The 16,798-nt window shown below is 38.9% G+C and overlaps 1 protein-coding gene across 2 annotated transcripts in view; it reads left to right on the top strand.

The window, feature by feature from the left end:
- Window positions 1–8,768, top strand: part of LOC147737681 (uncharacterized) — a 264,833-nt gene extending 256,065 nt beyond the window's left edge. For both annotated transcript variants that reach the window (XM_086939919.1, XM_086939950.1), the window contains exon 2: window positions 225–8,768. In XM_086939919.1, the coding sequence (XP_086796045.1) occupies window positions 1,622–3,577 (1,956 nt within the window). In that variant the 5' untranslated portion in view covers window positions 225–1,621 and the 3' untranslated portion in view covers window positions 3,578–8,768. The remainder of the gene's footprint in view (window positions 1–224) is intronic.
- The last annotated feature ends 8,030 nt before the right edge of the window (window positions 8,769–16,798 follow it).

Here is a 16,798-nt window from a genome sequence, read left to right as displayed (position 1 = left end):
CAAGTCCATAGGGTACATGTATCCTTTCTGAGCTTAATAAAATGTTGGAAATTCTACAAATCCTCACTCCTAGATCCAGGTACTCCCAGGCTACGACTCTACACTCTGCTCTGTCTGAAGAACAGCTCAACACTTTCAAAATTCTGCAATTCTGCTTTGATATGGCTTGTAAATTATTTTTGGGGATATTTACATGTATTAACTATTTAATTTTAATACTATAGGTGATTGAAATTATGGACGAAGAAAACAAGATTTAGCACCAGCCAACTGAATGTTAGTGCCATAAGAGGATTATTTTGAATACCTGAAGGACATCCAGCATTCTAAGTTTAAACAATTTCCAAAATCTATGTGTGGCGAGGAAGTGGGAGCTGAGGAAAGTACTATACCTGTAAGTGAAGTCTCTAATGTTGCATTTCATTAACCAAGAGCAAAGTCATATCTGTCCACACAGCATCCAAATAGTGCCAGAAAGACCAATCACAACATCCTCATCTGAAATATTATCAGAAAGACAAATTGCCTCAGCATTACAGAATAACGTTCATCTAAAGCATGCATGATCTATGTGATTCCAGAGAGGAAGCACACACTGCATAAAAGAAAGATTTGTAACAAAAGGTTTCTTCTGCAAACCATCAAAGAAAAGACACTGAAAGAAGACTCCGAAGCTGACACGCTAACAACCAAAAGATTGGAAAATCACCTTTGTTCAACAACCGTTTTTAACCAGTTACGCAAGTTTGAGACTATCTGCCTCGGGATATAACACCTCGACCCACTCTGCTCACTCTGGCGAAAACCTTAAAAATTCACCACTTTATTGTATTGTTCATGACCATCTCCGATTGTTTCCTTTTTATTGTGTACTGTTCTGTAATTCTATATAAATTGCCTCAACCTTATCTGTTGTGCAGGAGTGATATTTAAAACTGTTAAATATCAAAATGGATTAAATGAGCACATTGCGCTAGCTAATGTAAATAAATCCTTGTCTTCAGAACTACAATCCTTAACCTTACACCAAACACAGAACAGGTTAAAGGAACTGATGTTCTGCGACTGATGAGCCACAATATTACTGTGCATGTTCTAATGTTCTCAGTTACTGCCATTACGCCAGTGCAAAAATGTACTTCTCAGTTTAGTCATTAAATATCAGACTAACACCTTATCACTGCATTGCTAAGAACCTATACAAATAGATTTGAGAAAAACTTCAGTCACAAAATAAGTTGCTGCCGGAGAGGCTATAACCAAAAGAGTATTATCTGCTACAAACATTTCGACCGGTGTTACAGGGCTGCATCCAGACATATTTTGCTCAATTCAAGTGTTAAGAAGATTACACACAATATCTTTTAGAGATAAATGCTGAACATTATCTAAAGAAGCCCGACTCTAAAATCGGGTTCACTCTTACCGTGGCATATAAGCAAGAGAAAACTAAATGTAGATATATTAACTCTAGGAATATACCTTTGAAAAACACAGGCTGTGAGAACAATTTCAGTGTTCAAACCCGCCTCAATCAAAGCAAAATAACCCAAGGTGGGGAAAAAGTTACCTGTGCCAAAATTGATTCAGCCATAAATCTCATCTCACTTAATTTGAGAGAATGCACACTGGGAAAATCCCCTCTCAGTGCTCTGAATGCAAAAAAAGTTTCAGCCGTAAATCTTGTCTCACTGCCCATATGAGAATCCACACTGGGGAAAAACCTTATCAGTGCTCTGAATGCCAAAAAAGTTTCAGCCGTAAATCTTATCTCACTTCGCATATGAGAATCCACACTGAGGAAAAACCTTATCAATGCTCTGAATGCCAGAAAAGGTTTAGTTTCATAACGCAACTTTATCGACATGCATTAACCCACTCTGTGGAAAACCCTTATCAGTGCTCTGAATGCCAAAAAAGTTTCAGCCGTAAATCTAATCTCACTGAACATATAAGAATCCACACTGGGGACAAACCTTACCAGTGCTCTGAATGCCAAAAAAGTTTCAGCAGTAAATCTTATCTCACTGAACATATAAGAATCCACACTGAGGAAAACCCTTATCAGTGTTCTGAATGCCAAAAAAGTTTCAGCAGTAAAACCTATCTCACTGAACATATAAGACTACACACTGGGGACAAACCTTATCAGTGCTCTGAATGCCAGAAATGTTTCAGTTTAAAAAGAAGCCTCACACGGCACATAAGAATCCACACTGGGGAAAACTCTTATCAGTGCTCTGAATGCCAGAAATGTTTCAGTTTAAAATGTAGACTCACACGGCACATAAGAATCCACACTGGGGAAAACCCTTATCAGTGCTCTGAATGCCCAAAAAGTTTCAGCAGTAAATCTTATCTCACTGAACATATAAGAATCCACACTGGGGAAAAACCTTACCAGTGCTCTGAATGCCAGAAATATTTCATTGAAAAAAGAGACCTTACTGTACATACAAGGACCCACACTGGGGAAAAACCTTATCAGTGCTCTGAATGCCAAAAAAGGTTTTGTAAAAAACAAAGTCTTTCTCTACATGTATTAACCCACACTGGGGAAAAACCTTACCAGTGCTCTGAATGTCAGAAATATTTCAGTCAAAAAATAGGACTTATTATACATACAAGGACCCACACTGGGGAAAAACCTTATCAGTGCACGGATTGCCAGAAATGTTTCATTTCCCAAACCGAGCTCACTCGGCATAGAAGAACCCACACCGGAGAGAAACCTTTTCAGTGCCCAGAATGCCAGAAATGTTTCATCGACAAAAACAGTCTCACTCATCATATGAGAACCCACACTGGGGAGAAACCTTTTCAGTGCTCTGAATGCCAAAAATGTTTCAGTTTAAAAATCAGACTCACTCAACATACAAGAATCCACACTGGGGAAAAACCATATCAGTGCTCTGAATGCCAGAAAAGGTTTTGTAACAAACAAAGTCTTTCTAATCATGCAGTGACCCATTCTGTGGAACAACCTTATCAGTGCTCTGAATGCCAGAAATGTTTCAATGAAAAACGCAATCTCACGGCGCATATAAGAACCCACACTGGGGAAAAACCTTATCAGTGCTCTGAATGCCAGAAATGTTTCAGTTTAAAAAGTAGACTCACACAGCACATAAGAATCCACACTGGGGAAAACCTTTATCAGTGCTCTGAATGCCCAAAACATTTCAACAGAAAATCACTTTTAACTGCACATGTGAGATTCCACACTGGGGAAAAACCTTATCAGTGCTCTGAATGCCAGAAAAGATTTTGTAACCAACAAAGTCTTTCTCAACATTCAATAACCCATTCTGTGGAACATCCTTATCAGTGCTCTGAATGCCAGAAATGTTTCAGTATAAAAAGTAGACTCACACGGCACATAAGAATACACACTGGGGAAAAATCTTATCAGTGCATTGAATGCCACAAATGTTTCAGCCAAAAAGTCAATCTCACTCACCATATAAGAACCCACACTGGAGAAAAACCTTATCAGTGCTCTGAATGCCAGAAATGTTTCAGTGAAAAAAGACATCTCACACGGCATATAAAAACCCACACTGGGGAAAAACCTTAGGAGTGCTCTGAATGCCCAAAACATTTCAACCGTAAATCACTTCTAACTGCACATGTGAGATTCCACTTTGGGGAAAAACCTTATCAGTGCTCTCAATGCCAGAAATGTTTCAGTGACAAAAGAAGTCTTTCTCGACATACAATAACCCACACTGGGGAAAAACCTTATCCATGCTCTGAATGTCAGAAATGTTTCAAATTTCAAAAGAAATAAAGTCCCTAAACAGAAGAGGATGCTTTCTAAGTCGTAATACCGCCTGCCACAGTAATACTATAGGAGGCAGTAGTCGACCTACAAGTAACCTCGAAACCAATTCGGACTACCCTTACTGTAAATATATAAGGGGTATAAGTAACGTCAGTTTGAAGCTCTGTGTAAGTCACAATAAACTAAAAAAACAGTTAAAAACAATATACTATATGGAACAGTTAAAACCATCAGTTTATTTATTTTTTTAAAGTTTTTAACAAACCAAGACTTAGCCTTGGAGTCAATACATGATCCAATCATTTCATACAAATATTTATACAAAATACACATTAAAAAACCAAAAGTCGACGCGGCGTTTCGGTGCTTAGTGAGGATGAGAACACCTTCTTCAAGACGGTTTTTATCTCTAAAAAGAAATACAACAATTAAAATCGACATTACACAGAGTCCTAATATTTCCTGACGTTATTGATTACCTTCTTACTTTTAATACATAGTCCTATGTGGACGCATACAACAGAATCCCTTAGTTTGTGTTATTAAAACTAAAAAGACATTGTCTTTGATCAATTATTAGAAAAAGGGGGGTAACAATTCTAAACATATTTGTACACATGGAACTCCTATGTGTTTTTCAATACCCCATAGCATCCCTTGCACAGCAATTTTACCGTATATTGGATATGTAATCCTTACAATTCCCACATAAAGAGCATACCTTTAGATTTGAGAGAAAAAGGGGTAGCTATTATAAGCATACTTGCACATATGTCACACTTATGTGTTTTTCGGTACCACACAATATACCTTAACCAACAAATTTACCGTACATTGTGTATGCAATCGTTACAATTCCCCCATAGAGAAACATACCTCAAATTTTGAGAGATCAGTATGAAAATGTACACATGGTGACGAAACGATACGGCTACTTGATCATTTAGCGTCGTATCTTGCAGTTGGTGAGAGTTTTTTTAACATCCACCTAGGGCATAAAATATGTCGAGGCACTTATTTGGACACATGTTCATACCTGTCATTGTCACATTATTAACTCCTATATTGAGGGGCCAAGTATAATCATACCTGTGGATAAGAGTTTCATTGGTGTAGATAAATGCTGTACCAAGGGTGACCGCGATATGAATAAATGGAAGTCGGATCAACACGATCGTACTAAATAGACAGAAATACACATATTTTTTTAGTAAAAAAGTTTTTAGGCATGTCCTGGAGTCTTTAGATAAAGTTAAAGGGCAAATGATAAATCAATACCTCTTATCGGATTAATAAATACGATCCCATCATGGAGTCACGCAGTTGGGAAATCATCAAACTGCTGGACAGTTTAGTAGAGGGAACACCTTGATGCTTGTTGCCTCTGCAGCTATATGTATCTTCGCGTTAAGGCATTAGTCTTAGAGGAAAAGGTTACCTCATGTTAATATTAATACTGATGTCTCGTATACGTACTTAAAGACCCTCTAAAATCGGATCCTACGATTATTATCTCTAGACATTATGTCTCTTTAATTTAGATAAAACAATATCACAGGGCTAAGTTATTACCCCGCGCTTATATCCATTTTTTTTATGCGCGACTATCTCTGTTGCGCCGGACAATATAATGAGCTTAATGCACACACGGTCGCGAAACCCGTTGTGGCATACCTCGCGGTTCAATAGCGCACGATTCTTATCAACAAAAACCATCTAATAGGGCCGGTTTAGCAAACTCGATAAAGTTTGAATTTGACCATAGTGGCTTACGAGCAAGAAAAACATTCGAAAAATATGTGGATGTCATGTGCCAGCAATTCTTGACATCTCAGGCATTTTGGTGGCGGTGAGGGGGCAAATTTCCCGATTTTATAAGGAGTGTAGTAAAGCCTATTGACCACGAAAAAATGGTTCTTTTTCAGACAGGCAGGCTTAATATGTTTGTAGAGTGTCTTCAAAGATGGTTCAAGCATGCCCTCTGCCTGTGGTGCCATGGAGGAATTGTTCCAAACCCCCTCTGCCGAAGCTATCCCAGTGTCTTCACCCTTTAGTAGATGTTGATACCATACCGAGATTTCTTTTATAATGGGTGTGAAGGATTGACTTAACCTTTCTATTTCCTCATTACTTTTTATCTCCTCACGTTCCGCTGTATGCCAAGACACCAATTGAAGATATTTAAATCTTGATAAATCTGTCCCTACCTTTGCCCTCAAGTACTCCCATGGATATATCCCTTCCTCATCCATTAACTCTTTCCATTTTATAATCCCAGCCCTTTTTATAGGTACTGCCAAGGCATTGTTCAAGCAGTCCGGGGTACCAGGTGAATCCCAAACTGGAGCTGAGTCTGAATAGTACCCAATCCCGCTGCTTACCCTTACCCCGTACCATGTCTCTAGGGCGGTTTTTAGTATCTTCAAACGAACCTGCTTGAAGAATCTAGGAGATCCAAATTTATACATAAAGGCATCGCTTCCCCCTTCTGCTCTTACCATCTCTTCTAGCAATCTGCCCTAGGATGAGTTGTCTGGCTTAGTAAGTAGCATGCGTAGGCTCTTAAACTGGAATGCCACTACATATAGACTAATATCGGGGAGAGCTAACCCACCTTTTAATAACCTTCTTCTGAGTTTCTTCCAGGTCAGGCGCACCCCTTTGTCCCCCCACAAAAAACGACCTATTTTGCTCTGTATCTTATTTATGTCTTTCTTAGGGAATGTTAGCGGTATTGTGGAAAACAGGTAGGAGAGCTTGGGGAGAATGACCATTTTCACTAGATTCACTTTCCCATATATTGACAATGGGAGGTTCTTCCATCTGCTAAACAAACGGTCCATTTCCCTAGTTGTTCTGTCCAGATTTAACTTAGGAATTCGATCCAATTCCCTCACAATATATATTCCCAGATATCTAAACTCCTGACTCTCAGTGCCATACCATTGATCTAATTTCCAACACATGACCTCAGTCTTGGATCTGTTCATCTTGTATCCTGATAATGCCCCAAACTCTGCTGTCAGTTCCTCGATCCGAGGAATAGCTGTACCTGGATCACCCGTATATAAAATCAAGTCGTCCGCGTACAGGGCCAGCTTAGAGCTATACTGACCTCACTGAAATGTGAGATTCCACACTGGGGAAAAAACCTTATCAGTGCTCTGAATGCCAGAAATGTTTCAGTGAAAAAAGAATACTCACTACACATACACGGACCCACACTGGGGAAAAACCTTATCCATGCTCTGAATGTTTGAAATGTTTCAGTGAAAAAAGAATACTCACTCGGCATACAAGAACCCACATTGGGGAAAAACCTTAATGCATTGAATGCCACAAATGTTTCAGTGAAAAAATCAATCTCACTCACCATATAAGAACCCACACTGGGGAAAAACCTTATCAGTGCTCTGAATGCCAAAAATGTTTCAGCTGTAAATCTGATCTCACTGTACATTTGAGAATCCACACTGGGGAAAAAACATCAGTGCTCTAAATGTCAGAAAAGATTCAGAGGTAATGATGGCTACATGCACCATAAGAAAACACACCATCAAAAATACTTCAGTGCTCCAAGTGCCAGAAAAGCATCCATTTTAAATGCTTTCTCAATGCAGACGCACACAGGGAAAAAACATTACCTATGCTGTGAAGACAGAAATTCCTATTTTTTGATAGGCACAGCCTCACTAACCATAATCCACTCCATACTGATGAAAACCTTATGAGTGATCTGAATGCCAGAAAAGCTGCAGTGAAAAACGCTATCTCACCATGAGAAACTCCACACTGGAGAAAATCCTTATGCCATAAAAGCTTGAATCTGAAAGACAGAGTTATGCTTCATGAGAGATCCCACTCTGGGGAAAAACCTTATGAGTGCTCGAAATACAAGCAAAGTTTTGGCCACAAATTACGTCTCACTTGTCATGAGCAAACTCACACGGGTGTGTTCTGAATGTCAGATAAGGTTTAAACACAAATACAATGTCACTTCACATGAGAGAATTCACACTGGATCAAAGCCTTATACAGGAGGGGAAAGCCAGAAACGTTATACTCAGAAAGGAGATCTCACTAAACATGAGAATTGCACCCGCACCTGGTAAAATGTAAGGCATATCTAGAGTTGCAGAAAAGCTTCTAACAACCTGACTTTACATGAGAGAACACATATTGTAGTTGCAATAGGATTAATCAAGAAATTCTTGCAGGATAACTTAGGCTGCCCGCATGCAACCTCCAAAGAAATTTCAGGCCTTGAAAATGTTTTAATTGCAACAGAATCCACAATTTGAGTATCTGAAAGTTACAACACTCTCAAGGTCTTTACTTGACACAGAGAAGTGTTAGTACTTGCAAACATCAACTAATTAACAAAACATTCACAATATTAATGTCTTAAATTTTCTCCACCCAAAAGGTTTCTACTCACACTTGTTTCTTAACATATGACTGAAATCTAGATTTTCATGCTAAGAATAGTCCTAGTCGGTGTTTCTCAATGAAGAACTCGGCAAAGTGTCAAAAAAACTCAACCGCTCAATGCAGAGTTCTGCGAGCAGCAGAGTGCGTTAGGGTCAATTTGAACCGCTTTTTCGGCGAGTAGCACGCTACTCCAGGATCCCAAAATGATTAGTGGGGAATTAGTGTAGGGAAATATGAAATGTATTTGAGAGATGGACATGTTGGTCTGTTAGTTGGGTTGAAAAAGAGACTGGACGGATAGAAGAGGGAAGGTTTTGCATTTATATAGCGCTTGCTACCCCTGATGAAGTGTTGAAGCGCTTTTCAGCGAGTAGCATGCTACTCCAGAACCCAAAAAGATGAATAGATAGATCAATTATTGTGGGTAGGTTGTTTTATTATATAAATACAACTGTATGAAAATTTATAAAATTCTCTTGTAAAGTTGTATCCAAGTGGCAAGTATAGTCTCTGATAATAATGTATACAAAGTTGGCTTGCTATCAAGACTGTTGCCCCGTAATATTGATGCAAAGTCAGTTGTGCTGAAGTATTTTAGACTCTTGTTGAATTGTAACATCCACCTAGTAGTGTTGTAGACGAATCTAGGACCCTAGTGTAATTTGCCCGATTCATGCCCTTATATAGGTATAACTTATTATATCCTTATATAGGCATAAGAATCATAACCATGTTTAGACATAGCCAATGCAGTCCAAATACGACATGGCTACTTCCACAAGTTCCTAGAATCCACAACGAATTCTTAGAGAAACTAAACTTCAGCAGTCCGGGACTTCCCCCTGCTTAAGTATTGATTTGTCCAAGAACTCATGGAGTTTTCAAAGAACTGCGAGTTCTTAGTGAGGTTATTATGTCCAATCTTACGTCGAACTCTGCACCTTCCAGGTATAAATATACCCACATCTGCCCTAGCAAACACACAGTGGTTTGGAGCTGATCGACTAACTACTTTCCCGATACCCTGCTGTAGCGAGTGCCGAAGGAAGCCGACCTTCCAGCTGATGCACTGAGAAAGACCCTGTCTTTTCTCCTGCCGAGAAATCCAGCTCCAGTGTTTCCCTGCTACCCTTGCGGGTTACTGGGAGATTGAGTCCTGAGACCTCCTTCATTCTAAAACCAAGGTATGGAGCTCATTAGACCCTTAGAGAAATTTTGGATAGATTCTTGGCAAAAAATACTGATCTTAAGCTATACCTCACTTACTTCTTCCCTCGTACTAGACTTAGGTTAGGTACACCGGGGTAGGCGTATTTTAGAAGCACCAGTTGAGTACTTTTAGTCGTTATTTATCATTGTATGTATTTTATCCGTTTTAGGTATCTTATGGCTTAGAAACCATATCATGCTTTTACAGTGTTATTTCATAATACTCTTGTTACTGTACGCACTTTACTTTATAACAAGTATTGCCATTGTAGCAATTCACTTCTCTTGCATGAGAAAGAAGACTGCTCAATAAATAACCTTTTTTATTGAAAACACCCGTCTCTATTTCTCTGCAAATCCTGGTGAAACGAAGCATGCACAATTGACTGAGTGAAATCGCAATGTATTGTTTCCGCGACTCTAGAGATATATTTCTTATTCTTGGGGAACAAAGTTGTCATGTTTATGCGGTTGTCAGAAACTAATCCCTTCTTGTGAATTCGAGAAAGTTTCTAGTGACCTCTGAGCTAGCTGGCATTCACAATTAAGTCTAACATATTCAATAGTGACCTAGTCGACTTCAGTCCTACGTCTAAACTATTGTTTATGTTATTCCAATGCGCAGAGCCTATTGGGAATATAGGAACTACACTACAGTAGGTACTGTTGTTTGTATCATGTCCACATTGTAGGCAGACACAAACGCCGAAATTGTGCACTATTTATATTAAGCATAAAGTATGTGAACAGATTACAGTAACCAATGTACAAGCTGTAGTAGGTGCTTAGAAGTAGAGTGACATAGAGGGCAATAAACCCTCCACTTACTCTATCACTAGCTTAGTACAGACGAACGCCAAAGGCTTCGTACATGATGAAGCATCGGGGTGCACCCTCTTTCTGCGTCCCATGGGCATTTTGGCTTTTGTTCTACAGAAGAGGCTGCAGACACTTACATAGCCCTTTATGTAGTGTGGATCACGTTGGAGAGATTCTCAGCGGGCATGCTTTCCTTTGTATTGGGCATGGCCACATTCAAATGTGGGAAAACCTTTTGTCTTGCGACTGCACTGTATTATTGACACAGGCAAAAGGGCAAACAAGCAGTTAGGAGGTGCACTGATTGTATACCACCACCTGACAGGATGGTGACAGACCCCACCCACCTGCAGGGGAAACGTGCCACCTTGTTTAATAGCTGCCAGAAGGTTTACTTTGTAAGCAGACTGTTGGTTTACAACTGTACCTACGTTGGGGCACCACATGCTTTTTCCAGCATAATCTGGTGTACTTACCCTGTGTGACATGACAGCACCCACTGAAGACTGCACCGTTGTGTAGTCTGGGACAGTGCACCTTCCCTGTAATTCTGAACTGGGCCTTGAAATACGGTACTATTTTGTGTGCCTATTTAATTCAGGTATACAAAGAATGTGGTACTACTTGTATACTAAGGTACATAATGAGATTACGTAGATTACACCCCTGTGTGCCTAATGCTGCCATTTGCATTTCAAGACCAGTGATTAATGTGGCTTTATGAAGTTCAACGGCATTGGGTGTTCCCGACCTGTCTGATACTTGCATATGGAAAAGATGGACCATTTGGAACCTAAAGATAGATAAACATATTCATAGGTCACAATTTAAGTCTGCATCGAAAATAAAACTGAAAATTAGGAGAGGTGATAAGTGAGATGTTAAAAGGCAGCCGCTTATCGAGTTGCATTTGTAAGTAGGCCTCCCGATATTATGAGATCTATTCCTGCTTCAGTCCTTAATTGCAATGAATACTTTAATACCCAGGCATGAAGTCATTGTCGAGCTGTTTAAATATCCACCTGTCTCCCCACCTCTTCCCCAATGCATCCTTAACCAGTGGCCTAGCCAGTGTGCCCTGGGCCCTAAGGCAAGAAAGGAAATGTGACACCTGCCCTCTGTTTGGACTGTGGAAAACAGCAATAATTGTTCTGTGGGCCCCTCATGCCTTTGTCTGAACTGTGACAAACTGCAGTTATCAGGGTTCAGTGGGCCTTTAAGGCGTCTGGGACCTGGTGCCACTGCACCTGCTGCACCAATGGGAAGCTAATCCCCTGCCCTTAACAGCTTCTATTCTAGCCCCACTCTGTGAACTGAACCAGCCAAGTACTGATATGGCCATATCTGCAAGCATGCAGCCGCCTCTTCGACTGAAGGGATTTAAGTCACATGAAAGAAGCATGCGGGAAACAACTATTTCTGAGGCAGTCAACCAACCTGAATCCATTTAAAACCAGGGACGAAAAAACTGTTCATCCTCATCGCTTGCTTGTCAAAAGTGTAAAACAGATTCATCTAACACTACAGTGTACCACATAAAAAAATTGTGATTCTGTGTACAAATTAAAACTAGCATGCATAAAGAAAGGGGAGCCTTTGGCCAAAATAGCCATTTTCCCTACCCATACTTCTAACGGATCTTATACAAAAAAATGCTAACTACATTGTCATCCGGAAATAGTCATTAGCGCCTACTAATAAGCAAATGACATTTAGAATTCACTTTCACTTCAAGCTTTCAAAAGTAAAATGATATAAAAGCAGTTTTGAATGTTTATGACATTATGTAGTCTTACCAAAATTTAGAGCATCAATTTTATATGACACGCCATAGAAAACAGGACTTCTATACATATACTAAACCTCCAAAATCATTCGATTAACCAGTTATAAAGTCACGTCTAGCTTAGTTAGTTTATAGTCTTCTTTTTTAAGAGAAATTCTTTCACATTGCTACTGGATCTGCATGGCTAAACACTTATAAGGTCCCAAAGGCGAGACCTATTGGCTATGCTAATGCTTGTTATTGACAATGAGCAGCAGCACTTTTGATTAGGTCCTGAAGAAAACCGCAAACACCTCCTTGGAGGGTTAGTAGGCTGAAACATGTTGACCTCTTATTAACTTTCACTCGGCTGCCCCCACTACCCTGAGCTCATTTTTGTGGTATTTAGTATACCTTTCTCTATAACAAAACATGCCTGAACTCCTCCATCACAGTGAGGTGGCTGTACCCTGTACTGTGACTAGTTATAACGGTGGGAGGAGATTCCGAATGAGGAAGCATGCCAACTATGGTGGGTGAAGGAAATCTTCACTTTAAAGGGATATTTCATCTTAGCTAGGTCTTCATTTGCAACAGTAATCCTCATAGACTCAAGGGTTTCTTGATTGTGGTAGAAATACAATTTTGATTTTTGATACCACAAGGTATAAGAAATTAGGGGATCTTTATCTGATATCTTTATCAGTAAATTATCTGAAATTATTGGACATAAACTTTTGCAAGTATAATTTCTAAAGATAAAGGAAGTTCTATATTTGTCTTTTCTAAACTAACCCCAGTGCGTATGACTACAATAACCACCTCTCTCAAATCAATATTGTGCTTGGTTTAGTGAGAAAGCTAAATGATCTAGGAGAAAGCAGGACTGCGCGTAAGTATTTTTCTTAGGAAGCTTTAAGTTAGAGAGTGAAAACACTTTTTAGAATGCCCCAAAAATTGTGATAAAGATATTTCAATATGTTTGACAAAAAGAATAGGTACATTTCATGACAATATTGCAATGGGAAATAAATTATTAGAAACAAATATTTACACCACTGTCAAAAATATTAGAGACTACATTTCAGCAATATATAGGAAATACTGAGGTTTATGTATTAATAATCCATTTGGTAAAAGTGGTTGCTTGTGGAGTCAGCACACTACTCTGTCTGTGATTGCTTTTACATAAAGGCATTTTTAATGCACCCCATTTTACTTTCAGATTCACAAATGTCCCCTCAGGGTTGCTACCTCCTGTTACTGTTTATCAGCCCACGTATGGTTTCAAAGCTTAATACATACCTTAAGGATGTATTACGTATTGAGAAGGGACACTATTAACATTCCCCTTCCAAATTCTTAATTGTTAAATGGGCTTAGTACATTTCAAAAAGGGGGTTAGCATTTGCAAACTCCGTGAATTACCGAACCAGTGGATTTTTGAACAATAAAACCCTTGGTACATGGGTCAATTTTTCTCAATTCCCTCCAAATTAAGTTTGCTAATAATGTTAGTTGAATGATAACCGGTGCACGTATCTATTTAGTGTTAGTGTTACTTCAGATCAAATAAAAACCATCACACATGACTCTTACACAACGCTTAAAGACAGAATTTCTGACATCCAGCTTTAATGTTTTGTTCAATATATTTGCAAATGTTGTCACTTAAACAGGAAAGCATCTAAACCGGTCTCTGGACATAAAATAGGATGTAATCAATTTCTGAGTTTCAGGAACAATGTGTGTCATCTATGTTTACTCTAAACCACTATAATAAACATATTCAATGCTTTTATATGTGATCTGTTTGCACTGGTTTCTGTTGCAGACAATAATCTAGATTTAGACCAAGGATCAATTCCACTCATGGCTTTTAAAATCTATTTATCATTGATCTCTATCAGTGTTATCGCAAATAAAACAGTAATAGAAAGGATTTGAGAGATTTACCTTCAAGTATTATGCCTAGTCAATTTATTGAACAAACTATGGAGTTAAAATCTGAATAGATTAGATCCACAAGCATTGCCTGACCACTGTATTAAACATCAATAGATTGCTTATCAGCACATGTTGTCTAAGTACAATTCACTCATCTTCAATTTTTCATGGAGCTCATCATGGGTCTGTTTGAATTCTTTTAAAATGTGGCATTTAAATGTCCAAAAGTTCAGGAATTCTAGTTTCAAGCCTGGTCAAACCTCAATGAATGCTATACCTAAAGATGCCCTTCTGTTCCTACATTTTATTGTGCACCATGATTCAGAAATGGCATGTTTTTGCTTTCGGAAGTAAAATACTAAACATATCTATTGTTTTTGCCATCTGAAACATTATCACTAATTGGGAAGATAACAGCAAATGGCCCTGTGATGCTTGCTGGAATGGGAAGCGTTTAATCAAGAGGTGGATTGAATTCAAGTTTAGGTGACCATTTTACAAAGTGTATAGATTTTGTGTATATTTAAAATTGTTGATTCCAAAAAGGCCTAAATCAATAAATTGAATTGAAATTCAAGTTTATCACTTTAATCCTATTGTTGGAAAAGATGTGATTTTGAACCCCATGAGGCGGTTCCTTTCCCGAAAGCATTCAAGTTGTAATCATAAGTCAAATAATGCCGAGGAGGTTAAAATATTCAAATTGAATTCTAATTACACATGAAATGTTCATTGTTCAATATATTTCTCTTAGTATTTTAATGTGAGGACTTTATTGCTTAAGGAAAATAATTAGTATTAGTTTTTCTATATGTAGGAAGCATTACATTAATGAAACCACTGTATCCCACCTTCGTTCTCTCCTTTCCTGTTCTTTATTAATGTTTCTATTGTTAAACTTTAAAGAGTGCCCGAAATTAAGAATTGTGCTCTACATAACTTTGCTGTGTAACAGTATGTTATTTTTATGTACAACTTTTGTCTCTTATGTGTAGGGCAACTGATGTTCTGTTTAACTTTAATAATCAGCTTATGTTTGTTAGATTTTATTATTAAAATGTTCCAAACAGAACAAATGGTAGTTGATATGTATTTACAACTACAGCATTTTTATTGTATGGGCACTTTCAAAGGGGCCAAAAATATGGCTGCGGGTTGACAGAGTACCACATTGGCATCAGCAGGGAGGTTTGGGCAGGTGATTGGGGAGACATGTAAAGTTGGAAGTAGGGGAAACAACGCATGTACATTGTGTGGACTGTGACTCCTGGAGTTATTGTGAGGGATACTATGCTACCCTGTAAATGATTTCCCTAGTTATTATTAGCAACAAACTTTATTTGGTTTTATAAAAGAAAACCATAAAAGTCATACATAAAATGATAAAACATTTTCCAAGTTACAGATTGACAAATATAATATGTCCAAGTTAATCAGAACACAAGATAAAAATTAATGAATTACATAGCAGAAGTTAATCGCAGCTTGACCTGAGTCTAACAGCGAACCGTAAAAAGTAAAGCGTATGCAAAATAGTGTCTTTAGAGAGGAGTTGTAAAAAGATAAGAAGTGGTCTCACCCTCCTAAAACCTGTTTTTATGAGAATGGGATTAATAAATAACTTTTTAGGGACAACATAAAAACTACAAAACATTATAAAGTGCATCATGTCCTGAGGAGACTCACTGTTGCAGCCACAGGGCATGAGGCACAGGCCTCTGTGGGAGCCTAGAGGGTGTGCCATGAGGTAATGGAAGAGGTTGAGCCAAAACCGGGTCATTCAAAATTATTATGGATGCTTTTAAGCCCTAGAAGATAAGGTTCGCTGGTTGGTACGGTTTTTAACACGATGTACATACGCACACTAGGCTTATAGAGCTCATTTCCCTCTCTATCACAGTGGCTCATTCCTAAAAAACACTCTTTGACCAGAGAAAAGTCACTCTTAAATCTGCGCTCAGGTTAGCAAATAGAGTTCCTACTTACCCTGGAGAGGCCAACTCTTATAAACTGGAGCCATCGGATGCTTGAGACATGGTCAAGTAAAAGGCATTCCCGTAGGATGCCTGCTGAGTGTATTTTCTTGCTTTGCCTAAATATTAGGACGCAAAGCCAGAGGACGGAAAGCCAGTACATCTGAGAGGAAAGGCATTCCCAACTCTTTGTGCACGACATAAAACGAAGTGCTTTGTGGGATAGAAAATGCCATTCGCAGGTAAGAGTTTTCAGCACTTTGCACTGCTCCTACCCCAATGTGGCCCAAAATCTCACTCCCATAATTAACCTTTGAGATATATTTGTCTTCATATGTCTTCAACAGTGCCCCTATTGGCTACCCTTCCCCTCTGCTGGCAAAGTAAAAAACAGCTGCAAAAGCTTTCACTAGATCGCCTTTCTTCCAAGTAAGCAAAGGGCACCAACACAAGGAATCGTCAAACACAACTCCCAAATAGGAGAAAACATTGGTCTTCGGTATTGATAATAGTCAGAGTTTAAAAGTCAACTGCTTAGCTTTACAAGGTCCCACCTGCATGAACGACTTGGCATGATGAAACAACAGGTCCAAGTTCTCCATAAAAAGGGCAAAAGAATTCAGAAGTTTTAGGCCCCTAGCTGTCCTTGCAAAGAGGACTGCGTTGTCCGCGTATAGGAGGACTGGCAGGCTATGGTTGCCTACCTGAGCACAATCCGCATTTGTGGTCAAAATGGCCTTCTCTAAGGAATGAATATATAGATGCTAAAATGCACCCCTGATGCACCCCTCTCTTGATGTCAAGCTGACTGGATGCTTTCAGGTCCTTTGAATAGTGGACAACTGCAGTTTAATCACGGTGAATAAAACG

The sequence above is a fragment of the Lissotriton vulgaris genome, chromosome 1_1 (genome assembly GCF_964263255.1).
Source record: "Lissotriton vulgaris chromosome 1_1, aLisVul1.2, whole genome shotgun sequence".
Lineage (NCBI taxonomy): Eukaryota > Metazoa > Chordata > Amphibia > Caudata > Salamandridae > Lissotriton > Lissotriton vulgaris.
The sequence above is the reverse complement of the archived record's forward strand: the minus strand, read 5'-3'. Positions and strand labels throughout refer to the sequence as shown.